The sequence below is a fragment of the Sciurus carolinensis genome, chromosome 16 (assembly GCF_902686445.1).
Source record: "Sciurus carolinensis chromosome 16, mSciCar1.2, whole genome shotgun sequence".
Classification (NCBI taxonomy): Eukaryota; Metazoa; Chordata; class Mammalia; order Rodentia; family Sciuridae; genus Sciurus; species Sciurus carolinensis.
Genome location: NC_062228.1, coordinates 2,895,812 through 2,920,456, shown reverse-complemented (window position 1 = coordinate 2,920,456; position 24,645 = coordinate 2,895,812). Strand labels below are relative to the sequence as shown.

The following is a 24,645-nucleotide window of genomic DNA, read 5'->3' as shown; positions in this document are numbered from 1 at the left end:
ATTCCTCAGCCCCTGACTGAATGTGTGCCGGGGGGCGAGCTGCTCCATTCTGTGCATCTGAAATTCTTCATAGTGGAACATGAGCTCTGGCGAAGACCGGGGTCATTTCAAGTGTGGCCTGAACCCACCTGCTGCAGGGCAGGCTTTGGAAGGCTCCCAAATCTGCGAACCTGAATTCTGGGCTGAGCTGGGGACCTGCACCCATCACAGCCTTCCACCGCTGGCCGCCTTCCCCTTCTTCACGTACAGCGAGTGCCTCACACACACCTCGCTCTCCTCTGCAGGGCCACCATGGCCCCACGTAAGTTGGAAAGTGCTTCTGAGGTTGCCTTTTCTTCCTTACGCTTGCCTTAGTAAAGAAGGGACTGGAGGAGAGTGGAGGGACTGGAGGAGCAGGGACCAGGAGGGGAAGAGAGACTGGAGTGGGGGGGAGGGAGAAGGGGGGACTGGACAGGAGGGTGGGAGGGAGGAGGCTCACAGTTTCCATTTTCCCCACTGATTTTGTAGTAAAGGGAAATGTATCAGAGGCTGGGTGGGGGCTGGGTGTTCAGGTTTTAGTCTCTTTCCTTGCACGTTGCCACTGAATGTTCACTGTGAGTAAGCACCTCAGTGCTCATTCTGGTCAATGAAATACTCCAGAATTGTTTAAATAATTGGTAGTGGAGAACTTTTTTTCCCCTTTGTACTGGGGATTGAACCCAGGAGTGTTCCGCCACTGAGCAACCTACCCAGGCTTTTTGTTTTGGCCTGGAACTTGTGATCCTCCTGCCTCAGTCTCCCAGTCACAAGATGAAGGACTGCACCACCATGCCTGGCAGGAAGCCTGTTTTAAAATCCAGTTCTCTTCACTGAAATTGCTAAAAATGTGTGCAGGGTAAGGAGACTGAAGTCCCCAGCTGTTCTTGGTTTCTCACAACCGTTTTCTTCCCTGCTGAGTATCTGAACCTTCCTTTTGGAAATTTAAGCCTGACTTAGCCACAAAGGGAACCAAGGAACAGGTATGTGGTTTAGGTCTAAATCCAGGCCAGAGGACAGCGTGTTCCTGGGAGGTCGGAGGCAAGGAATAATGCTACAAGAAGTGACACCTTGAAGGGCTTTAGGAGCTCAGCTTCAAAGCCCCTGCAGACTCGCTTGTGGGCCTTGATGCTGCTGTGCACCAATGCCCTGCCCTGAGCTGGCTATGGCACAAGACCTGCTTTAGTGCAGGGAAGACAGCCTCTGACCTTCCTGAGACACATAAGCCCACTTGGAACTCCTTGTAGCACCACTCCTTCCTTCGTACGCCCACCTGAGAATGTCAGCTCAAGAAGCTAAGCGTAAAGTCAGGTGGCAGCGCACACCTGTCATCCCAGCTACATGGGAGGGAGGCTGAGGCAGGAGGATTCCAGGTTCCAGGCCAGCCTCAGCAGCTTAGGGAGACCCTGTCTCAAAATTAAAAAAAAAAAAAAAAAAAAAGTGGGGGCAGGGGGCTGGGATGTAGCTCAGTGGTTGAGAATCCCCGGATTAATCCTCAGCACCAAAACAGTTGAGTGAGGTGTTTGAAGTAAGGAGAGAACTTGGTGGATGAGACAAAGCACTTATTCTAAGAGGTGTCTGCTTTTTTTCTTGCTTGTGAAGAGAAAAAATGGTGAATGCTTTATCACATACCTTTGCATTAGGTCACACAAAGACAGCAGGAGAGGCATCATTCTGTGTAAAAGAATCCATGCAGGAAGGAAAAGATGCAATGTACCAAAGCTTCCCTATCAATTTCCTAAGCTGGGGTCAGAAAACGCGATCACATTCCAAGTATAAAAACTACAGGCAGCCCTCATAACAACCTGAGGGGGTCTCAGTTTTGCTGAGTTCAAAAGAAGCTCCTGTTTTGAAGACCTGATTGGAATCGCCTGGTGGACCACACAGGTCACTAACAGGTCCATTCCTGCTTTTTAAAGACAGCGGTAGCGCAGTCCCTCTTCCCTGTTCTCGACTCTGCAAGGTTTCTGGCCGATCAGGCCAGGTTAGTTATTCAAACCATGCAGCCGACACCACTGTGGGGCCTGGGCCTCAGAACACCAGAACGCCAGTGCCCAGACACGGCTGGGCACAGCACCGTGCGCCACTGCCCTGATGGCAGGACTTCCGGCCGACCCGGCCTGACCGGGATAAACACACACACAGGAGTATACAAAGTGAGCTTTTTTTTTTTTTTTTTTTTTTAATAGTTCATAAGCCTTAAAAAGTATCCTCTCCAGATTATAAAAGGTTAGTTAAAACTGTTTAATAGGAACAATCTCGGACAAGCAGAAATAGCTTTGATTTGGAAGATGACAGCAACACATGACTGAGAGAATCCACAGGGACCAGGCAGTCGGGGCCTCCCTCGGCCTCTGCGCTGAATGCTGCCGATGGACGTCCGGCTCTCCTCCAGGCTTCGATTCTGCTTTAAAAATAGGTTTTCTTCTTCAGCGTAGTGGAAAAGCCCCAGGAGCAGCCAGCCACCACGGCCCCTGCTCAGCACAGGTGCAGAACAGCCTTGTTGATCTCTGGGTTTGTCCAGTCATTCCGAATGTCATCCAGGTGGTTATCGAAATCCACGAGCGTCTCATAGGACCGGCTGTCCAGGAGTGAGGCTGAAATCCTCTGCGCCTCAGGCCAGTCCTCACAGTAGTCACTGTGGGTCAGACATGGAGAGGTCAGCCTCTAGCAGGTGCCTCCTCTAGCATCTGGGGAAGACCAGCCCCCCCAGTTGCATAAAGGACAGGATGGGAGTCAAGAAGCTCGGCAGTTTAGACACAGGTGGGTGGTGAATGAACGCAAGGCACCACCCAGGTCCCCTAGGCTCGGAAGCTCTGGGGGCCGCTCCTCCGGGAGCTGGGGAGCTCGACACCCGTGGGGACGCGCACTCACTGGTGTGGGTCTCTGCATCGCCACCTGTTCTCTTGCTGCTCATACACGTGGATCGTGGGCGCCACACAGTCCATGGTAAATCTGGTGTTGTCTACCTGGGCACAGGTGAAGGACACGGCATGAGCAGGGTGGGCATGAGAGGGCTGTGTGTGCAGGGCAGACGCCACTTTGCCTTCCCTCCCAGAACTCTGCAGGAATCAGGGCTGCAACAGTTCACCCCCTCTGGGTGTACCAGTCACCTGGAAGGCAGCCTGCTGCCCCCACCCCACCCTGTGTTCTGGACCCGTGGGTGGGGGTGGGGCCTAGAATCTGCATGTCTAACAGGCTTCCAGGTGGTGGCGGCAGGGGACCTCACTGTGAGGACCAGAACCAGAAAGACCCCCTCTGGATATCCTTGTGCTGAGGGTGGTGGGCAGGGTGCTGCAGGAGAGGGAAGACGCAGAGCCAAGCGGCTTACCATGATGAGAGCGGTGTCGCTGAAGCCCTCGGCGATCCTGGAGGCCACCTTCTCCGCAACCTGGTTTGGACTACAGACAAGAGACAGTGAGTTCCACCACGTTCTGGTTCATACCATTCGACACTGTCTGTCCACGTGAGCATGTCACCACCATCCAGAGTTAACCAGACGTGACACAAGGATGGCGCTGACAGGCTGTGTTTGCTGGCCCCAGGGAAGGGACCATGAACACCTGTCTGAAGCAGGTCCTGCCTCCCTTCTCCTGCAAGCCCTCGTGGGGGGCGGGAGGGCAGCCAAGCAGGAAGGCTCCCCGAGCAGCAGAGGAACCCACTGCTATGCACTCACAGCGCTGCCAGCCCCCAGATCCTCCTGTGCACCCCCAGAGCGGGGATCTACTGCGACAAGTCACAGAGACCTTATGGGCACAGGCAACCCAGTTGTCTAAAAGCTTTTTAAACTCACAAGCCATTCCACTGTTCTTGATGCTGGCTCTGGCCACCCACCTTGATAAGCGATGCTGTCTATCTCCCGTCAACAGAGCTAATTATGGAGTGGCTCCCAGGCATCCTGTTGCCTCCAGCTTTGCTGCCACTCTCTCAAGAGGGGCTGCCTGTCCTGAGCCCATTCACTAGGGCCTTTCCTTGGGGCTGTGTTTATATTATCGATCTGCTCACTGGTTCCAGCTCTGCCTTTGAATCTTCTGTCTTTTCATTTCAACTGGCTCCCTCTCAGCCACCCAACCTGCCTGCTTCTTCCGCCAGGTGGGCTCTTGCTCCCTGTGTGCTCCCAGCTCTGTGCCATCTGCTGATGGGCACCCTGGGTCCTCTCAAGCCTCCCCATCAAGGCTGCCTCCTGACCGCCCACCTCCGGCCGCCGCCTCCAGCTGCCTCCCCTGTTCCTTGCTCCAGCCTCTCCACTCTCCCTGCTGCCCTTGTCCCTCAGGCCATCGCTGTGGCACCAGCTTCTAAAACTGCTTTCTGGGCACTTTTTGTCCAGCGCAACCTAAAAACACTTTCCTAAAACAGATCCTGTGCCGTGCCTGCTGTGACTCAGGCACCTGAAGGCACTGCTCCCTCACCTGTAGGCACAGGTCACCTCTCCTACCACGGGAGTAAGGAAGGTCAGGAAGCTGGTCCACAGGCTGCTCCATCACACCTCTCCTGCCTGGCCTTCCAGGCCAAACCCTGTTTATTAAATTCCGTCCTGTCTTTTAATGCCCAGAAAATACCCGCCGCCCGCCCCCCAAAGCCTTCCAGACTGGTCTGGATCAGGTCCCCTCCCTTCTGCAAGCTCTGAGGCTTTATGTCTAAGGTGGTCGAACACGTGGGCTTTCGTAAGCAGTTTCTTTTTTGTGTCTTATTTTCCCTGTGCAATTTCAGCTTGAGTAGGGACTGAGCTATATATGAATTTTAGTGACCATAAAAATCCAATGATTACTGTGAGTTCATTCAAAAAACATGCTGCAGGGGCTGGGGTAGCTCAGGGGTAGAGTGCTCACCCAGTACATGCAAGGTTGTGGGTTCAATCCCCACAGCACCATGAATAAAATAAAATAAAAAGGAAATACATGACAGTTATAATCCTTTCCTTGTGACTAGGCTAAAACAAGCAGATTAATATCATTTTATAGAAACGATTTTATCTGATTATTCTGCTTTCAACTTGAAGTGATGCACCAAGTCTACAATACCGTCAGGAAAACAAAGTGTGAGTGAAGGGCAGGTGTCCAGGGGGCCTATGTGGTTCAGGAGGAAGTCAGCACAAGGGTTGGGGCTGTTGGTCCCGTGGGCCCCGCCGCTGGAGGCAAGTGGCGAGGAGACCTGTGTGGCCCTCCATGTCGGGCCTGTTGGCCTGCAGAACCCCTCCAGCTCCCGCTGCTCCTACACTGGCCTCCAGCACAGCCCACTTCCATGAGGAAACCTAAGCTTGGCATTCCCGCACTCGGCACATCATGCCAGTCCTGACTTTTACTGGGAAGGGGGTCAAGAAACACTCATGAAAAACAAGAACTGCCATTTCAGATGACCAAGACTCAAATTTAAAATTTATACTTTTGAAATAAGCTAAAACATTGGTAGTTAGGGAACTGCTGACAAATTTGAAAGGGTTGCCTGTTGTGTTTACCCTTCAGGTATCACGCTCTTTTCATTCTCAAGTACTGATCTCCCCCTACTGCTCCTGAATATAAGACTGCCACACTGAACCATTCAAACCAGTCACTTGTTTCTGCTGGTCTGTGTGAAGTCCCTGTTCCTATGAGTGAGCTGCCACAGGAGAGGCAGGCACCCTGAAGACGGAGCCCGCCTTGCTAGTGTCTTCAGCAGGAGGCCCAAAGCCAGCACCACCCACAACTGGCAGCAACATTTTGAAACGGAAAGCTTTTTCTTAAGCATTCTGGCCAGGGTACTCTGTAGGGTACTGAACCATTCCCACATAAAATGTTAAATTATGCCTGGTGTGGTGCAGGGTGCATGCCTTGGAGGCCAAGGCAGGCGGATTACAAGTTCAAGGCCAGCCTGGGTCACTTAGTGAGACCCTCTCTTTTTTTAAAAAATATTTTTATAGTTGTTGATGGACTTTTATTTTACTTATTTATATGTGGTGCTGAGGACCGAACTCAGTGCCTCTCACATGCTAGGCAAGTGCTCTACCTCTGAGCTACAACCCCAGCCTGTGAGACCCTCTTAAAAAATAAAAAGGGCTGGGAGTTTGGCTTACTGGTAGACCGACTCTGGGTTCAATTCCTAGTACCGTAAAATATAATAAAATAAAATGATATGTTAATAATTAAGCAAAAGAGGCAATTAAGAGATGACAGAATAAAGCTTGATAAAATGACTGTAAGTTTAGGAAGCAAAAAGTTATAAACACTCCATTAAATCATCAACTGGTCTTCTTAAAAAGTAACCCAGCAATGCCAGTCACCACTGTGAACCAAGCACAAGCTTAATGGGGTGTGTGTTATGTCACCTGTACCCACAGACACTAGGAGCATGGCCCCTTAGCCCCACCACGGAGCCCATGGAGTTACCTAGGATCTGAATTCAACTGCCTCTAGATCTCACGCCTGAGACACTGATAGCCAGTGATGTTCCCAGTAAGTTTTCCAGGTAAAAGTGAGCAGCATGTAAGAGTGAAGGGGCCATGACCCTAGATCGTGAACTTCCAAGCTGCATGGCCTCTGTGAAGCCTCCATTCGAACCCCTTCACCTGCACATCATGAGGATCAAAATGGGCATCCCCACAGAGCCTGTGGTTTTACACGGTGGCTGCACAGGCTTCCTCCTCTCTCAGCCTTGCAGTGGGAGGGGTGGGTGCAATACTCAGGTCTGGGAGAGACTTGTGGGGTTACTAGACCTCTCCAGCACCTCTCTTTGCTGGGGATGCAAAGCCTCCTGGGTGGGCAGGGGAAGGGGCCTGGACTTTGTGAGGCTAACTGGCAGGAAACAGGTTGAGCAAGGTAATTCCAGGTGGAGCTGGAAGGAGGTCAGAACAGCAGAAGGACGATGAAGACAGGCTAGGAGCCAGATGTCTCATGCACAAAGGAAAGGACCAGGGAGCCTGGGTGTGCAGGTTGGTGGCCTCCTAGGGTGTGGGTCTGGGCAAGAGGCTAAGCAGAGGGAGACATCTAAGCTACCTGACAAGCCCCCTTGCCTACTCTCCTTTCTCTTCTGTAGGAGCAGCTGTAGGAGACACCGTGTGGTTTAGGCAAGACCCTGGCCCAGGACAGCTCCTAACTGCTCACAAAATGAAGTTCAAATGCTTTCAGCCTGGGGAGTGCTCAGGTGCAGCCCACCTGCCTGTGCAGCCAGGCCCGTCCCTCCTTGTAAGTGGAAGCTGCTCCTGCCTCACTCCCACCTGTCTTTATCCCAAAGTCTCCTAACCAAGAATTCTCTGACCATCTGGTCTCCATGACTTCCCTGAGGGCCCAGTTCAAGGACACCCTCCTGGGGGCTTCCTGGGCCATGTCATTGGGTTTGAGTCCTCCTGGCTCCTGCTGCCATGGTGTTTCCCACCTCCCGGCCCAGGGCCTGCTCCCATGCCACACGATTTTCACACCAGACTTAGTCACAGCAGGCAGGGCTGGGGTTTTGCCTGACCTAGCATGGAGATGGCCCACATGGGGTCCACACCTTGCCAATCTTCCCACGAAACAAGGACTAAAATGGACATGGTTCCAAGGTGGGCTCTCACTCATGGATGAACAAGCAGACACTAAGTCACCAACACAGAGGGCAGATGAAATTACAAAGGAGGTCCCAGAAGGAGTGAGGTCAACGAAAGGTGCCCTGAAGCAGGAGGAGCAAGCATGAGGCTCAGAGGAAGAGCAGAGGTCGTGGGAGAGGTGGTGGGTTCATATGCATGGGCACCTCCAGGTTCTGAGCACCAGCGGGGGCCTCGATGGACTTGACATGAGCCCACGTCTTGCTGGTCATCCACCTCCCCCTGGTCCTGTGCTGGGACCCAACCCTCTGAGGCCACATGGTTAGCTTCTCCAGTGCTATTGTGCCTCACAGTGACGGCAAGCTCCATTGTCAGCTTTTCGTACACCTCCAGAAGTGCTTCTAAACGCACCGTCATCTACCGCACAAGTGGACCCTGCTCCAGAGGCCTTCAGTGCACCTGTGTCTCTGGACTCTGGGTCTGTCAGCTGCACCTGACAAGGTGAGGAAACCCCATTTCATGCTGTGGGGTTTCTAGCTGCCCTGGCTTCAGTCAACAGAAGCTTCTGGAGGCTGTCAGAAGAGGGATGTCAGGTACTGCCTGATCTGTGACCCAAGCACAAAGCTAACTGACTGCTGGCCATGTCCCTTAGCCAAAGGGCATTACCCAGCTCCTTTCTTGCTGGTCTTGGAGGGGAAGGGATGGCAACAGCTCCTGTCACTAGCTTTGTCCATGCATGTTCTCTTTTGAGTTCTATGTACAGTCCCTCTTTAGGGGCAGCCCACATAGGAACCCCTCAAAGTACCCTAACTTAAGTATGTCACTGGTTTTCTCTCAGGACCCAGAGCGATGCAGACAATCAACCTCTCAGGTGGCTGGTGAGTGAGAACCCAGTGGGGAAAGCTCTGGGTGAAAGGAGCTAGGAGACAGGGCAGCAAGGACCACACAGTCCACATGGCACCAGATCCAAGAACCCAAACTTAAAGCTGCCTGTTCACCCCCCAGAGAGTGGCGTTCCTTCCTGACACTAGGCCCGCCGCCGAGTCTCCTAGCTTGGGAATGGGAGGCAGCAGGCTAAGGGGAAAGGAAGAGGAGGCCCTACTGCTGCTTTCACTAAGCAAATCCCTTTAAGCAACACAAAAAAGACAACACAGAATCCCAAAGTCAATCTAAATGTTGGTGATCTCTGCTGCTTCGAGGCATCTGCATTGCAGTGACTGACCCTCACATGTACCAACACACAGAGGGCGAGGGCATGGCTCTCAGACCGCACTCTAGAGCCTGTGCCTCCGCAAGAGGCTTGCCAGCAACGCCTGGCCAGCCTGCCGGGGTGAGTGCCACGTACCTGGCATCCTTCACTCGTTCATTGGCTTGATAATAACCAGCAATCACGTAGCTATTATCTTTGCACCATGAATCAATCTGAAAGAGGAACACAAATTGCAAGAAAGGATGAATGATTCTCCCTTAAAATCAAGTCTCAATAACCACAGGAGGGGCTGCAGATATAGCTCCATTGGTAGAGCGCTTGCCTTGAAAGCACAAGGCCCTGGGTTCGATCCCCAGTACCACAAAAAAAATAAAATAAAATAAAATAAAATAAATAAATAAATAAATAAAAATTAACCACAGGAGACCCTCCCCGACATGATAGGACCAAACATGACATAATCCTGGTATCCCCTACCCCAGATAAAGGCTGAGGTGAAATGGGAAAAACCAACTCACAAGTTGGGGCTGGTGGTGCCCATTAGCTCTCTGGGAGGCTGAGGCAGAAGGACCACATGCTTAAGGTCAGCCAGGACAACTTAGGGAGACTGTCTCAAGTACAAACAAAATACCAAATCACAGAGGCTGGTGGGAGTGGGGAGGGCAGAGGTGCTCCAACAGACAGTGCTCTCTGTAAAGGTTGGGAGGTCCCCGTTGACAGGTCTTTGGTGGGTGCAGCACTGTGGGGAGCTGCCCACCTTCTGTGACATACAGTAGTGGGTATTCTGGGGCCTGCCCAGTCCATGCCATCACTTAAGCAGTCCTTCACAGCTGAGGACACTAAAGCTCAGAGGCCTGGGAACAGATTCCAGCACTCTTAGCAACACAGGGAGATAACCTTGCACTGGGCGTGTGCGGTACACAGGCAGGCAGGGGCCATAAGCACACACGCCAAGTCCTGACTTGTGCTCATAAATGGGGGCATGGCAGACTTTGACGTTTCTGTTCTTTTTTGCTGTTGTTGTTTGTTTTGTTTTTGGTACCGGGGATTGAACCCAGGGGCGCTTAACTACTGAGCAACATCCCCAGTCCTTTTTATATTTTATTTAAAGGGTCTCACTGAGCTGCTTAGGACCTCGTTAAGTTGCCAAGGCTGGCTTTGAACTTGCAATCCTTCTGCCTCTGCCTCTCTAGGCCCTGGGATTACAGGCATGCGCCACCTGGCCCAGCCTCTGTTCTAATACATCGCTCTTCTGTCAGATTCAGCCTCAGGTCTAATGCCATTATCAAAAACTACAAAAGGTCATCTGGCTTTGCCATAATGGCATTTAATACACTGCAATAGATGCTATTTTTGATCTGCAGATGAGGAAGCAAGATGGATCTCTCTCTTTTTTGCAGTGAATTAGCTGGTTAAAAATATGTGTGTGTAGTGTGTTTAAAACGTGACCCTAATGCCATTTCCTCAATTCTGGTCCCTGTCTCAGTCTGTCTCATGACCAGAAGCAGACGCTACGTGACAGATTTGGTCCAAGGGTCCCTGTCATGAAGAAGGATGAGAATACTTCTGGTCTCCTACAAGCTCACAGATTACCATATTGGGTCAAAACCAGGGCTCATTAAACAAATGGACATTCTGGTCATTCACCCAAAAAATCAGGGTGATGTGCCCAGAATGTTCAAAACGGCCCACCAGTGAGATGTCGTGGCGAATCACTCCAAAGCTGACCATATTTGTTTCTGCTGCCTCTTAGGGGAATAGGTTCTAGATCCTCTCGCTGCTTAGAACAATGTCTTGTATTTTTTCCCCTCAAACTTATCTCAATGTAGCATCAAGGGCCCAGCTCTAAGTCTGGGATCTGGCCTTGTTCCTGAACTCAAACCTGCATGATTGGCTGGTCATTTGGCGGAGCATGCCCAGGCTGTTTCTAATCAAAGCTGGCCTCCGGAGTGTGTCCTCACTGGAGGTGACCCTTGCCTCTGTCCACCTCTCCAGGAGAGGCTGTCCCTATTTTCTGATCAGTTGGTTACCCCTTATTTCCCTACTGCCCTTTGAGCAAAGTACCCAAACTTAGTGGCTTAAAACAGTACAAACTTTTTATCTTATAGGTCAGAAGTCTAGAACGGGTGAGCAGGGCTGGTTCCTTTTGGAAACCTGGGGACCCCGTTTTTGGAGGGTCCCGCACTCCTGGGCTAAAGGCCACACCACTGCCTTCGGTCTCCACCTTCACACATCTCCTCTGATCTGACCTCCTGCCTTCCCCTTGTAAGGGCCCTTGTGGGCTTCTGTGGAGAATCCAGGATAATCTCTCTACCAGAGGCCCTTAACTTAATCCTGCCTGCAAAGTCCAGTTAGCCATTTAAGGCCTGGGGATTAGGACATGGACAGCTTTTAGGGGGTCTTATTCAGCCGACCACAGCTGAACTACATTCACTCTAAGGGTGTGACAAATTCCTTTGCTGATGACAACATCCTGAGAACCCCCAGCAACAGTCTTTAGTACACAGTCTAAACCAACTCCTTTCCTGGGAGGAGGCGAAAGGCTCCAGACCTGCCCCCTTACAAACACACATACACCCTGTACCGCCCAGAGCACAGACAGCACCTGACACAGATAATGGCTCCTGCAACAAATATCACACATACCTCAACCCACATTTTGCCTGTAGAGGACAAGTTACTTTGTGAAAAACTCCAACAAGAGTCCATCCACATTCCAGCAGGAAAAAAAAAATGTCATGACCTGGAACATCTAGAGCTCTTGAAGTCAGGTCAGGATGGCTCTGGCTTGACTTTGGGAACTTTTCAATGACCAAAACAATAACCCAGGAAACCACATGGGTGCTGATGATGGGCACGCATGCCTGCCCAGTGATTGAGGAATAGAAAATGGACTAAACCATCAGAGCTCACAGAAGCAGAGTGAACAAGTTTTAAGAGGGGAAGGGTTTGTTGAGTGTGGTGGCCCAGGCCTGTAATCCCAGCAACTCAGGAAGCTGAGGCAGGAGGATTCCAAGTTTGAAGCCAGCCTCAGCAACTTAGTGAGACACTGTTCCAAAAAAAAACAACGAAAGGGCTGGGGCTGGAGTTGTAGCTTGGTGATAGAATGCTTGCCTAAGCACGTGTGAGGTATTGGGTTCGATCCTCAGTACCACATAAAATAAATAAATAAAATAAAGGTCACTGTGTCCATCTACAACTTAAAAAAAAGAAAACAAAGTGCCAGCCTGGGGTGACCTTGGAACTCCTCAGGAGACACAAAGGGCTCATCCAGGAAAAGCTGGAGTGGGTGTAAGCGGCAGACTGCACAAGGGAAGCTGCTCCCTCCCAAGTGGGGAAGACTGGAACTGACTGTCCGACCTCTGCTCTCAGTGCCTGTTTCTCCATTCCTGGCCTCGACGTACGACCCATGCCTTTGCCATGCATCTTGTGAAAACTTAAAATGAAAATACAGGTTCAGGGCAAATTTCAAATTCTGTGGAATTTGTCAGTTTAGTAAAACTGACTCTGAATATAGTGACTGTTCACTCGGGCACTTCACTTCTCAGAGGGAAAGGACACTTGCACCTAGGCATGCACCTGCCTCTAGGGTCCCCACTCCATTAGACCCTGCACAGAAAAAGTGTTCTTTCTGCAAGTTTGTTCATGCTTTGCACGTGAGTCACTCTGTAATATTCTGAGCACTGTCACCTGTGTCACGTGACTATAAAGCAGCCATCAAGTAGAAAAGTCGGGGTCTGGCAAGACAGTTGCTCTGGGAGGCGTCACACCCACCAAGCAGAGGTACCTGGGAGGCCCTCCTGTGTGCAGGACGGCAGGGCTGTGGGTCTCAGTGAGCACGAGAGCTCCTCAAGCCCGACCATCTTTCTGGGATGAAAAGGAGCTCAATCCAAGAGGAAAGAGCTCTGGAGGTAAACGGGGAGGGGAAGGAGGGTGAAGTATTGGAAGGGGACTTGGAGGAGTCACACCTGCACATCCTGGAGCTGCACGGGGGAGCTGGGGTAGAGAGGGAGACAACAGCAGCCGAGCACAGCAGCAAAGTGGGAGTATGGGGAAGCAGCAGGAAGAGGTCTGGCCTCAGAGCACAGTGACTGGGCCAAACGGCCAGTAAGAAACGAACACTGAGCTGCCCCAGAGGCAGAAACCAAAGTGAGGGGAAAAGGACACAGAGGGCTTAGGGAAACAGCAGGTTGATGCTACTTTCCAACTCACATTTTATGGGTTTTGGTATTAGAAATAATTCCTTCACTACCTACGTCAAAGAGCCATAAGGATAAATAAGATAATAGGCATAAGTACTTAAAAAAAAATAAAAAGCACCCAGAAATGCAAGGATTTTTTAAAAAATGGTAAATTATAATGAAAAGCCTTTCAAAGGAATCTAATGTTGCCCTTTGATGGACTGCATTTCGTCAGTCTTGCCCACTTATGGAAAATAATTCCAATATGGAACTGGAACTCCCGAATAGAAAAGAGCCACGTGGATGGAAAGTTCGAGGCAGCCTGGGCAGCTTAGTAAGATCCCATCTCAAGGGAAAAAAGGGCCTGGGGTTGGAGATCAGGGGTAGAGCATTTGCCAGGCATGCATGAGGCCATGGGTTCTATCCCCAGTACTAGAAGGAAGGAAAACAAAAACAAAAACAAAACAACAAACAAACAAAAAAAACAAAAACAAAGAAAGAGCCATTAGATTACGGCTGCATTTATAAAACAGTTGCACAGATTTAGCTGCTTTATCAAAAAATTGTCTCCCACTGCAGATACCCTGACAAACTACAGCTCCAAACCCTGGCACTCCTCATGGTTTTTAGGCTATAAAGTCATTTGGTCAAAAAGCAAATACATATAAATTTAAATAGCTTAACTGTAACATAAAAATTACTAATGGAGTGAAATTGTGGATTTTCCTCCCTGACTCCCTCAGAGAAGCATCTTATTTGTACTGGAGGGGCATCTTTTTCATATTTGTCAACCGCTGAGACTATGCCCCAGAGTTTTGGTGAGCATAAGAAAAGTCACACAAACAACCACTGTTGAGAGGACAAAACCTGCGCTGTTTGGTGAGAGGAAGTCACTGCAGGAAGTCTAACTTGGAAAGGCTCACCTGAGGCTGGCAGTATGCAGCCAGAGTGTGACAGGCTGGGGAGCAAGATCAAAGGGGCTCTGTGTAAGGGGATTCATCAAGTGACATCCATATATGCAAGTAACACAAGCGGCTGGGCTTGTAGAGTTAAGGCCCTCTCTGAGCATCTTCTTCCCCAAGCAAGTGGCTTGGGAGGCATCCCTGCTCCTTGGGGAAGGTTTGTGCAGAGGTGACTCAAATGCAGTTGTTTATGTTACTATGCTCAATTAAGTATGGTATCTGCACCCTGGAACAGGAACATATCTTTTAATGCTGAAAGACTTCATAATTGTCACTGGACATCGACATCCCAAGCGAGGTTCCAGTTCTTAAGACACAGTTCTTACCTGTCTGGCCCTGTAACCCCTCTTCCTCTGCCCACCCCACAAAAGTGAGCTCAGGTTTCTCAGAGCATGAGGACTCACAGTCTGAGTCACCTGTGAAGTTCCTGGCTCTCAAACTACATCTGCAGCCCAGAGGCCCAGTCTGAATTTTACCTTTCAGCACAAGGGCTTCTTCATTTGAACATGTCAAACTCAACACATGCCACCTCTCCTCCAACAGACTGAACACACTGGTCCCTCTGCCCTAAATCCACTCCCTTCTCTGCCTGGGGTTACTAGGCCTGGTCCAGTATTGCTAGTCTTTCTCAGAGTTGCCTGACTGTCCTGACTCCCCAGGGCTGGTCAGCTGACTTTTCTCTCAAATCTCTCACTTTTTCTTAACCCTACCTGTGGCATTTCTTCTTTGATATTGTGCTTGTCAGATTGTGCTAAGCAAATATTGCCCGACCCACAGCCACATGCCTCCCCAATACAGGCCTGGTACAAAGCAGAGCCTCAAAACACATTTAGCATGGGACTGCATAACCCTACACACAAATGCTACTGCTAAAGCTAGCCCCCTCCAAGTCGAAGCATTTCACAGATCCAATCACCCTGCAACTCCCTTGATAACAAAACAATTAAGACAGCTGATTGGAAAGATCTGGATTAACACATGCACATGTGTTCCCCAGAGATGTTTTAAGTACCCATAACACATTTCTCCAGGAACTAAAATGGCTGAGTTTATAAATATCCATCTCCTGCCCAGAAATGATAGGAAGACATTCCCACGATGACAGTTTAATAGCCTCAAAGCTGTGCCCAGTAACCTTAAGATGATGGTGCAGAAAGCACCTCATGCTTGCCAAGTATTTGCTTTGGTGTCCTAATTAGGTAAACTAAGAAAGAGATTCATTTTACTTGGTGAGAGGCATAGACAAAGGACTGCTACCTACACCTTCTCAGACTTTTCCTCTTGCGTGAACCAATGGCATGTGTTAGCATCACAGTTTACCTACATGATAAGCAGCACCTCGGCTCAGGTGGGCGGGATGAGGCTACAGTTTACTTCCCCTTCAAGTTTTCACAGTCGGTGGAATGTGTAGATGCTCTTTTTTCCCCTCGTTGATCCTGGTAACTGAAAAGCTGCAACCTAGAACCCGGTTACAGGCCAGTTTACCTGTCTGCTGTCTTCACTCCCTGGTGCTTCGCTAGAGCCGTCACCGCAGCAAAAACCTACGAGCCCGGCGGGCAGGAGTGGCCTCTGCTCCTGCTTCCGAACTCCACAAAAAATCCTTTAGCTTTTAAACCCATGGCGCGTCCTAGGTAAGTCGTAGTTACCACACGTCCTCCTTGCCCAGAGCGCGGGCACCTCCCGGGCGGCAAGGCCCCAGGTGCCAGCGCCGCTTCCCTGGAGTCCGCTCGGGGCCCCGGGGCGACCACCTGCCAGGGCGCCGGCGACACCGCGCGGGCGAGGGCGCCCCGACCCGACGGCCCCGCGGAGCGCCCGGCGACTCGCGGCCTCCCCGCGCTTACCAGGGTGAGGGCCACCTCCAGCATGGGCGCCAGGGCCAGCGTGCCGTGGAAGAGGGGGATGCAGTCCACGAAGAGCGTGTGGGGGGCGCCCGGGCCGCCCAGCGGCAGGTGCTCCTTGCGCGGCTTCTGCTTCTCGGCCACCAGCAGCCCGTTGACCGCGCAGTGCGGGTACTTGGCGCCGTGCAGCAGCATCTTACAGTAGGCCTGGGTGGTCAGCTTCACCCCGGGCATGCTGAGCCCGGCGGCCCCGCGGGCCCGGACCGCTGCCGGCCGCGCGGCGCCTCCGCCGAGAGGCAGGACGAGGCGGCGGCGACCCCTGGCGGGGCTCCGGGCTGGCGGCCCCACAGGCCGGCCGCTTCCGCACCTCACCAGCCGCCGCCCCGACGCGGCTCGCCCTCTTCGCCGGCCCGCCGGAAAGCGGCCTAGCCAGCGCCTGCCGGAAAGCAGCGCGGCCCGACGTTTCGCGACGTGCGCGGCGCGGCGGCCCCCGCGCCGGCGGGCGCGGGCGGGGCTTCCCGGTTCCCGTGGTGCTCCGCGGCGTGGCTCGCTCTTCCGGTCGCGGCCTCGCTCTTCCGGTCGCAGGCAGCCGGGGCTCAAAGGGCGGTCGCGGCGGTCGCGGCGGGCGGCGGCGCAGGTGAGCGTGGGGCGGCCACGCTGGGCCGCGAGCGGGGCGGGCTCGTGGGGCCGGCTCGCGGGGCCGCGGGTCTTGGGGCCCGCGCACCTCAGCCGGCGCCCGCGGGGGACGGCGGGCCGTCGGGGGCGCGGTGACATTGAGGCCGGTTCGCGGGGCTCCTGGCGCGGGGTCCGTCGGACGGCGGCCTTGGTGCGGCCTCGGAGCGCCCGGCCCGGCCCGGCCGCACCCGCCCCACCGCCGCCGGGCGCGCGGGCCTCGGGCTCTGACCTTGGGGCGCCCGCTGCGAGGCCGGCCGCGGGGAGGCGGGCCCGCTGCGCTGCGGCCTCCGCCGCTGCCTTCTCCGCGTCCGCGCGACCCCGGGTGAGGCGGCGGCTGCCGCCGTCGCTCGGCCTCCCCGCTCGGCTGGCGCCCGCGCCCCACCGCCCCGCTCGAACGAGCGGCGAGCTGGGCCCTGACGTCACGCCGGTTTCTTGTGCCCCGTGGGGGCGTTTTCAAGGCTCCGCATCCCCGGGGTCCTGAAGGACGAGTGCAGGTGCAGGGTGGATGCAGCGGAGCAGTGTAGGTGGGCCCGAGTCCAGGGCCCCGGAGAGCGCGGGTCATCCAGGTCGTCAGTTGGCCGCAGGGTTGGAAGCGGGCCAGGGCCTGGTTTGTAGGCTCCTCTGCCCCTTGCAGCCCGCGCCCTGCAAGTTTTTAAACTCTTGGTTGAATGAGGCCTGTGCCACCATCCCTGTGAGCTCTTACCTTTCATTCCTAGGAACAGAGCTTGTCTTGCTTCCTAGCATTTTCACTTTTAATTTTTTTGTTCTTGTTTTTTAGGAAGGTAATTTTGTGTTCATTGTCCAGAGCATGTATAGGTTGTGGCAGTTGGGTTTATCATGAAGCTCATTGGGTAAAAACTACCCAAAGTACTTCATCTTGGGTTACTTTGTGAATTCAGGACCATTTACAAAGAATGGATTATTTTATGTTGGGTAGAAGCAAAAAATGAATTGCATTCACTTCCGAAGTGCCCTGGGGCTTTAAAAAGATGACTTATCCCTAATGTGTGTTGGCCCTCATTCTAGAGAAGGTATATATTTTTGTCTTCCAGAATGTTGGTTACCAGGGTCTTTAGCCTAATTGGCAAGCGAGCCATTTCCACCTCTGTGTGTGCACGAGCACATGGTAAGTCTGATTTTTCTTTTAAATGTTCTGAGCTGTTCTTATTTCGCTCCTGCTGTGTATCGGGCCCTGTGCTGGGGTTTCAGGGATGCCTAAGATCTTAGTCTTGGAGTTGCAGGACTGTGGGAGGAGACAGATACTTCGGCAGGGCTTATGTTGAGGCCTCTATGAATCCTGTTGAACACTAGTGGGGGTCCTTGCTTATGCTGTTATTTCCTCCTTTTCCTTCCTGGGTTTTCAGGTTCCAGTGCCACTTCTTTCAAGAGATCTCTACTATATCTGACTTTGGTGACCAGCCACTTGTCCCCTCAACTCCCCCACTCCTTCACTCAGTCACTTCTGTTTACATTATAGAGGCAGTGGAAACAAGAGCTTGGAGTTCACCTGAGCTGGGTTTAAAACTTGTTTCTATCATGACTAGCTACTTAGGTTTAAGAATGTTACCTCACCTCAAATATATAGAGAGGTTAGTTCAGTGCCTGGCATATAACCAGTTTAGCTTTGCCTTTCTTGAGCATATTCTTTGTACCAGACAGTGTTAGACACTGGGAATAAAAAGAATGAGCTGTGGGTCACTTCCATAGCATGTTTGCACCATGCAGCTGGCCAAAAGGATGAAATGGTAAGGGACGCCCAGGAGCAGGTAGCCTGGAGTGGAGAAGACTCTGGAGCAGAGACTTTGCTACTGAAGGACAAGCAGGGTCAAGTGCAAGGCTTTGGCTGTGGATGATGAGGTCAGAGAAGAAACTTGGTGATCGAGAGGCCCCATCGTTCCTAGGAATCGCCTTCCTTGGATTTCTCATTGCTCTTCAGTTGATGATACATTTCTGTTGTGTTCACTGCCTACCTCGCATCATGGATCAGACTGAAACACGATGTTTGTGATAGTATTAGTGAAATGTGTTGTTTAAGTAGATAATAAGGGAAAATTCCAGCTAGGCTTGGTGGTGCACGCCTATTATTCCAGCTACTTCCGAAACTGAATCAGGAGGATGGCAAGTTCCAGGCCAGTCTGGGCAATTTAGCAAGACCCTATCTCAAAATTTAAAGAAAGGACTGGGGACATAGCTCATTTTAGAGTGCTTGTTTAGCATGCACAGGGTCCTAAGTTCAGTGCCTGCAACTGCTAAATAAATAAAATGAAAGAAAAGGGACTGCATTTGTGGCTCAGTGGTGAGCACTTGCCTAGCATCAGTGAGGCACTGGGTTCCATCCTCAGCACCACATAAAGATGAGGTAAAGGTATTGTGTCCATCTACAATTAAAAAGTTTTAAAAGAAAAATTCCATGTTCATTAGTATATATGGAAAGAAGTACTCTCTTACCATCATAGGAAGTTAGTTACAACAGGATTACATTTTATTTCCAAGTTGGCTCAGCTAACGTATTTCCTTAGGTTTTTTAATTCTTCTTCTTCTTCTTCTTTTTTTTTTTTTTATTTGCCTTCATAGCAGATGAAGAGCTATAGTCTCATCTTTTAGATAAGTCTTGTCCTTTAATTTTAAATTATAGAAGTTGTACATGAACAACACATAGATTGTTCTCAACATAAAAGTCAAAGCAGCATGTGACATCTGGGTGGCCATTGTCATCCACAGCTGGAGTGGGAGGGAGCTCAGTGCCACTAGATCTCCTGCAGAGACCCATCCTGGTTGAGGATAGGAACACAGACATTCTTTAGAATGTGGAGTCCTTTTGCTTTTCTATCCCTTTTTTTAAAAAAGGAATGTTTGGTATTTGGGCCTTTGCTTTCCTTTTTCATTTACTGGGGAATCAGGCTCAAGGCTCTGAAGAACCCATGAGGTCGTGTATTGGCCGTTCGTATTGTAAAATATGTCAAGATGCCAAGGCTATGAGACTTTTCCTTTTTTAAAAAAAATGTAGCTGCAGATGGACATAATAATTTTATTTATTTATTTATTTTTAATGTGGTGCTGAGGATTGAACCCGGTGCCTCACATGTGCTAGGCAGGTGCTCTACCACTGAGTGACAACCTCAGCCCAAGACTTTATGTCTTTTTAACAGCTTTATGAGATGTGGTTCACTTAACACATTCACCCATTTAAATTGATCTTTAGAATATTCACTGACGTGCCATTATCTACCACCATTGATTCTAGATCATTCTCATCACTCCAGTTTATATCTACTTTAGTAACTCTTAAAAGCTAGGGACTTTGGGCGGGGGAGTGCTGAACTTGATAAACTTTTTCAGTATTCAGTCATTTTTTTTAGTCTACTTGTTTTAATTGGGAAGTAATTCTGGCCTCTCACTTGAGATCCTTTTGGGATGAGGGCAGGTGCACTTACGTACGTATGCTGATGGTCTGCTTGCCTGGGATAAAGGCCTGGAAGGGCTGCATTGTTGCCGAAGGCTTGGTGTTCTATTGCTTGACAGTGTGACGTGGGAGCCTCTGACCATGAGACTGAGCTGATGGAGGTGCAGCAGGGCTTCATCCCTCCAGACCAGCTCGGCACATAAACTGATCTTACAGCAGGACAGAACTGGAGAAGCAGCTGTCAGTGGGGACTCCTTGCTGTACCCTAAAATGAGCCTGTACCATGTCACACGCACAGCGCAGGCCAGCTGTGGAAGGGGAAGCTGTTTTCACCTCAGGATCCCCCCGACAGCTGCTTCTCCTCCTCCTCCTTGTGACAGGGTTTACCTTGCCGGGAGTTTTTGCATATTTAGCTGCACATACATGTGAATGTGTGTACGTGTACATGATTTCTGTTTTTCAAAAGGAGGAAGAAAATGGTACCAACTTTTCTGTGACCCACTGAGTGCTTGACTCTCTAGACAGGAATCTTTGATTTGCTTGGGCCCATATGTCTAGAGCCACCCTTAGCAGGCAGTAGGTGTTTGTTGTGGCTCAGTGGTAGAGCACTTGCTTAGCATGTGTGAACACTGGGTTCGATTCTCAGCATCACATATAAATAAATGAATAAAATAAAGGTCTATAAACATCAAAAAAAATTTAAAAATTTGAACAGGAGACTGATGCCCTTTCTGAGGGTCTGGTGTAGCTTCTGGGCCAGTCCTCAGTTGGGTATGGGTGAGCCCTGTGTTGCTGCTGCCATGCCCCTTTTCAGTGCCTTGGTTTCTGGACTTGGAACACCTGTTCTGCTTTTCACAGTGCCTTTGTTCTTTTCAGTTTGAATCCCTTGCAGTAGGGCCTTACCGAGTCCAGCCTCCCATCCAGGCAGGGAGGCCTGTCCAATTCTTCTGATAACCAGTAATGCAGGAAGTGGTGCCAGGTTCATTAGTGGTCACCCTGGCAGGTGTGCATTTGCTGTGTGCCATGCTTCCACTTCACCGTGGGCTGCCCTTCTCATCCAGGTGTTTGCCTCTGTGTTTCCAGGGAGCGTCGTGAAGAGCGATGACTTTGCTCTCCCTAGTTACGTTGACCGGCGTGACTACCCCTTGCCTGATGTGGCCCATGTCAGGCAGCTGTCCGCCAGCCAGAAGGCCCTGAAGGAGAAGGAGAAGTCCTCCTGGAGCAGCCTGACCAGGGACGAGAAAGTCGAGTGTGGGTATCCAGGGCACGCTGGCACACCCAGCGGCCCTGGGCAGTGTGTCAGGGGATTGCTTGTTGGGCACTGTTGGGTTCTTGGTGACACTCCTGGGGCCCCAACTCCTAGGGAAGGGTGGAGTGCGTGGGTGCAGCCTCAGAGTAGACAGGCTGGGTAGGACTTTACTTACTGTAAATCATGGCGAGAAGACCCCCCAAAAGTCTCTGTTCCTTATGAAAGGGGTCTAGAAAGAATGTGACAGAGCAGACCCTTAACACTGACCCAAAGACATAATAATTTCATACTTGTTTTTCATCCAGAGTAAATGTCTTTCCTTCTTCCCTCCTCCTGCTCCCACGCCTGGTGCATGGGTGTTAGGGCCAGGGTCTGTACTGTGGCCCTTGGCTCCTTGTTTTCTCCCTAGCTGTACTACTTTGGGGAGTGGGGTGAGCCCTGTGGCAGAGGGACTGTGGCCCCTTCAGGCTCTTAGTGCCTGCAAACGGCTCTTCTTTCTGTCCTAGTGTATCGCATTCAGTTCAACGAGAGCTTTGCTGAGATGAACAGGGGCACCAACGAGTGGAAGACCGTGGTGGGCACAGCCCTGTTCTTCATCGGTTTCACTGCCCTCGTTCTGATCTGGGAGAAGCACTATGGTGAGTACGGTGTTGAGCCCAGGGCGGCCCCTGCCCACAGTGGCCAAGGGTGTGCTGGCAGGACCTGCACAGAGCCTTGGAGCCAGAGATGGGCACCTCCACTGCAGGGTCTGCCCTAGGGTACTTTCGGGGCCCAGGGATATGGAGCAGGAGATTCATCTGTGAGCCCGTCACTGTCCTGGTCGGCCATCCTGTTCGAGTGCGTGCTGGCTGCCTTGTGCAGCACACCACTGCACGTCGGTGGCAGCTCGTGGCTCACCCGTCAGGTATCCAGAGCTGCCTGCTCAGGGTTTGAGCTGGCAGGGTGCTCTTTCTGGCCATTTGTCTCAGTGTCACCCAAGCTTCAGGCCTCCCTTCCTGTGATGCTGCGTGGGTGCCCGCTCCAAGGAGCTTCTCCTGCCCTCTCCCTGTCCTGCCTCCTGAGAAGGTGCATTCCTGTGCTTTAGGTTTGAGTGGGGATGTGGCTAATGGCACGCCAGCCTTTAATCTTCCAAGATACGGTCGGCCCTGTGTGCCATGTGCCAGCCTGTAGACCACGCTGCCCGTGCCTGTGGAGATTGCTCAAGCCTCATGGTCTTATTGCTGACCTTTTGTAAACAGAGGAGTGATTTTTAAAATATCAGGCGATGTTAGTGCACAGAAGCACAGTCCTTGGTGAGAGTGGGTTGAGTGGCCTGCGAGGGCCCCCTGGGAGGCCCTGGGCAGGCAGCCCGTGAGGACCGTGGTTCTCATGCAGTGGTTTGAACCGCAGTGTACGGCCCCATCCCACACACCTTTGATGAAGAGTGGGTGGCAATGCAGACCAAGAGGATGCTGGACATGAAGGTCAGCCCCATCCAGGGCTTCTCTGCCAAGTGGGACTATGACAAGAATGAGTGGAAGAAGTGAGAGCCCACTGCTCACGTACCTGTCACTCCATCACCTCTGCATCTTTACTGGAAACTGTCATGTCAAACAACCAGTGCTAATAAACGACAAGTTACATGGAATCCGTGTCCTTTGTTGGATGGTAACTGAACGGAGTGCACTCTAGGTTCTCCAGGTCCTCTCAAGCATCCACAGTAGTATATTTTGGGGGTAAATGAAATGGCAGAAACCTTGTATCTTAAATTGTACAAGGGGATGTTATGTGAAAACTAAGAATGGAGTCTTGATGTGGGGCTTTTTAAAACTTTATTTTTGAGACAGTCTTGCTAAGTTGCCTAGACTGGCCTTGAACTTGTGTTCCTCATACCTCAGCCTCCTGATTTGCTGGGATTACAGTTTGTATACCACTGTGCCCTATAATATTTTGAGGTTTGGTTTTTTTGGAGGGTGGATACTGGGGATTGAACTCAAGGGCTCTTGACCACTGAGCCACATCCCCAGCTCTATTTTGTATTTTTTTAGAGACCGGATCTCACCGAGTTGCTTAGCACCTCACTTTTGCCAAGGCTGGCTTTGAACTTGGGATCCTTCTGCCTCAGCCACCCAAGCTGCTGGGATTATAGGCATGTATCACTGCCCCTGGCACATTTTGAGTTTTGACAGATTTTTCCTTAAGTAAAATCCCATCCTGTTAGCCAGACCAACAGAAATTCCCATGAGCCACTTTTTTTTCTGGGACTGTCTCTTGATATGGTTCCCATTGGCTGGACTGGGTGACCCCCCTGGCTGCATAGGGTAGGCCAGATCATGAGCTCCCTGACTGAGGTCGAGGTGATGGGTTTGGTGAGCTTGGCTGACTATGACTGCTAAATTTCTTGGCTACTTTCACCTTAAAAAGCAACAGTAGGGATGGGGTTGCTCAGTGGTGAGCACTTGTCCAGTGTGCCAGAGGTCCTGGGTTCCAGTGGTCTGAGGAGTACCATTCCTGCCTCTGGAAAGACCTCTGTGAGACCCAACCCCGTTATCCTTCCCAGGGGCCAGTTCCCTCATTGGAGATCTCGAAGAAGCAGAAGGAATTCTTGAATACAGATGGAAAGCTAATAGTAGCAGAGGTGGCTGGTTCAAAGGTGTCTCCTGCCTGCGTTGGATAGGAAGACTTGCAGGGCAGGGTGGCCCTAGAGAAGCCTAGCTATGAGGAAAAGCCAGGTGGGGCTCTGCTTTACCATTGGGATTGCCTGGGAAAAGGGCCTGGGGTCTTTCAGGGAGGTTTGAGCTAACCAAATCCAGAGCAGGCTAAGTAACCCCTGATAGCAGGGTCTTCCTGTTGCTTTTAAAGACCCTGTTCCCTGTTCTCAAAGGGCCTGTAGACTTCCCTATAGAGGACATGCTGGGGTCATGCTGTGGGGATCAGGTGGCCTCAGCTGCAAAGCCTTAGCCTCCTTCTGGGCTAAGGGTGGTGTGGGGCTCCCATTGTGGGGTGAGTCGGCCTCTTGAACAACGGTGGTGGGTCCCTCTGGGCCAGGCGTTTCAAGGCTAGTCTCACTGCTCAGGACTGAGAAAGGGGCTCTGCCCGGGAGGTACCTGAACCTGTGGCTGCAGCGGGCCTCTGCTCCAGCCGTCCTACCTGGATGGCTTCCAGTGGCACCTCCCTGTGCCTGGGACTGTGGAGTAGTGGGGCTCTCCCTGGCCTTGCCTCCACCACTGTTGAAGGACAAGATTACAATTCGGAGAACTCGATTGGCCTTATTTTCACTTCTAGAACTGGGGAACAGTTCATCTCCTAAAATGAGTAAGTACTCCAGTGGCCTGGGCCAGGAGGCTGGCTCCGCAGACAGGCGTGAAGAAGGCAGAGATGGACTGCAAGAGCAGATGGGTCATTTCCAAGTTGCTTTCCTTGTAAGGTGGCATTGATTGGTTAGCACAGGTTATTTCAGGTTACTTACGTGTAGCCACTAAAACAGAACTTTCATTACCTTGCCAGTTGAAACAGCCGTTTGGGGAATTCGGCTGTTTTCTCCGTAATTCTGATTGGGAGATGAGATGAATAGCTTAGTTTCAGCTTGGTGACTTGGAATGTTAGCAGGCATGACTATTTTTAGCCTGGTCTGCAGG

At 51.4% G+C, this 24,645-nt stretch overlaps 2 protein-coding genes across 5 annotated transcripts; one reads left to right on the top strand and one right to left on the bottom strand.

Moving 5' to 3' along the window:
* Positions 1-2,238: 2,238 nt before the first annotated feature.
* Emc8 (ER membrane protein complex subunit 8) lies at positions 2,239-16,495 on the bottom strand. Of its 4 annotated transcripts, none has more exons than XM_047529741.1 (5): positions 15,705-16,474; positions 8,856-8,932; positions 3,347-3,416; positions 2,890-2,980; positions 2,239-2,653 (listed from the first exon to the last, which is right to left on the bottom strand). In XM_047529741.1, the coding sequence occupies exons 1-5, from the start codon at positions 15,933-15,935 to the stop codon at positions 2,445-2,447; spliced, it is 678 nt and encodes a 225-aa protein (XP_047385697.1). In that variant the 5' UTR covers positions 15,936-16,474; the 3' UTR covers positions 2,239-2,444. The 4 variants fall into 4 exon arrangements, with proteins under 4 accessions (XP_047385697.1, XP_047385698.1, XP_047385699.1 ...); XM_047529742.1 differs by having other exon boundaries at positions 2,890-2,984; positions 15,705-16,205; XM_047529743.1 differs by lacking the exon at positions 8,856-8,932 and having other exon boundaries at positions 15,705-16,495.
* On the top strand, positions 16,227-22,655 carry LOC124967440 (cytochrome c oxidase subunit 4 isoform 1, mitochondrial). The gene is made up of 5 exons (XM_047529748.1): positions 16,227-16,338; positions 17,429-17,502; positions 20,863-21,030; positions 21,535-21,666; positions 22,418-22,655. The coding sequence occupies exons 2-5, from the start codon at positions 17,430-17,432 to the stop codon at positions 22,552-22,554; spliced, it is 510 nt and encodes a 169-aa protein (XP_047385704.1). The 5' UTR covers positions 16,227-16,338; position 17,429; the 3' UTR covers positions 22,555-22,655.
* The last annotated feature ends 1,990 nt before the right edge of the window (positions 22,656-24,645 follow it).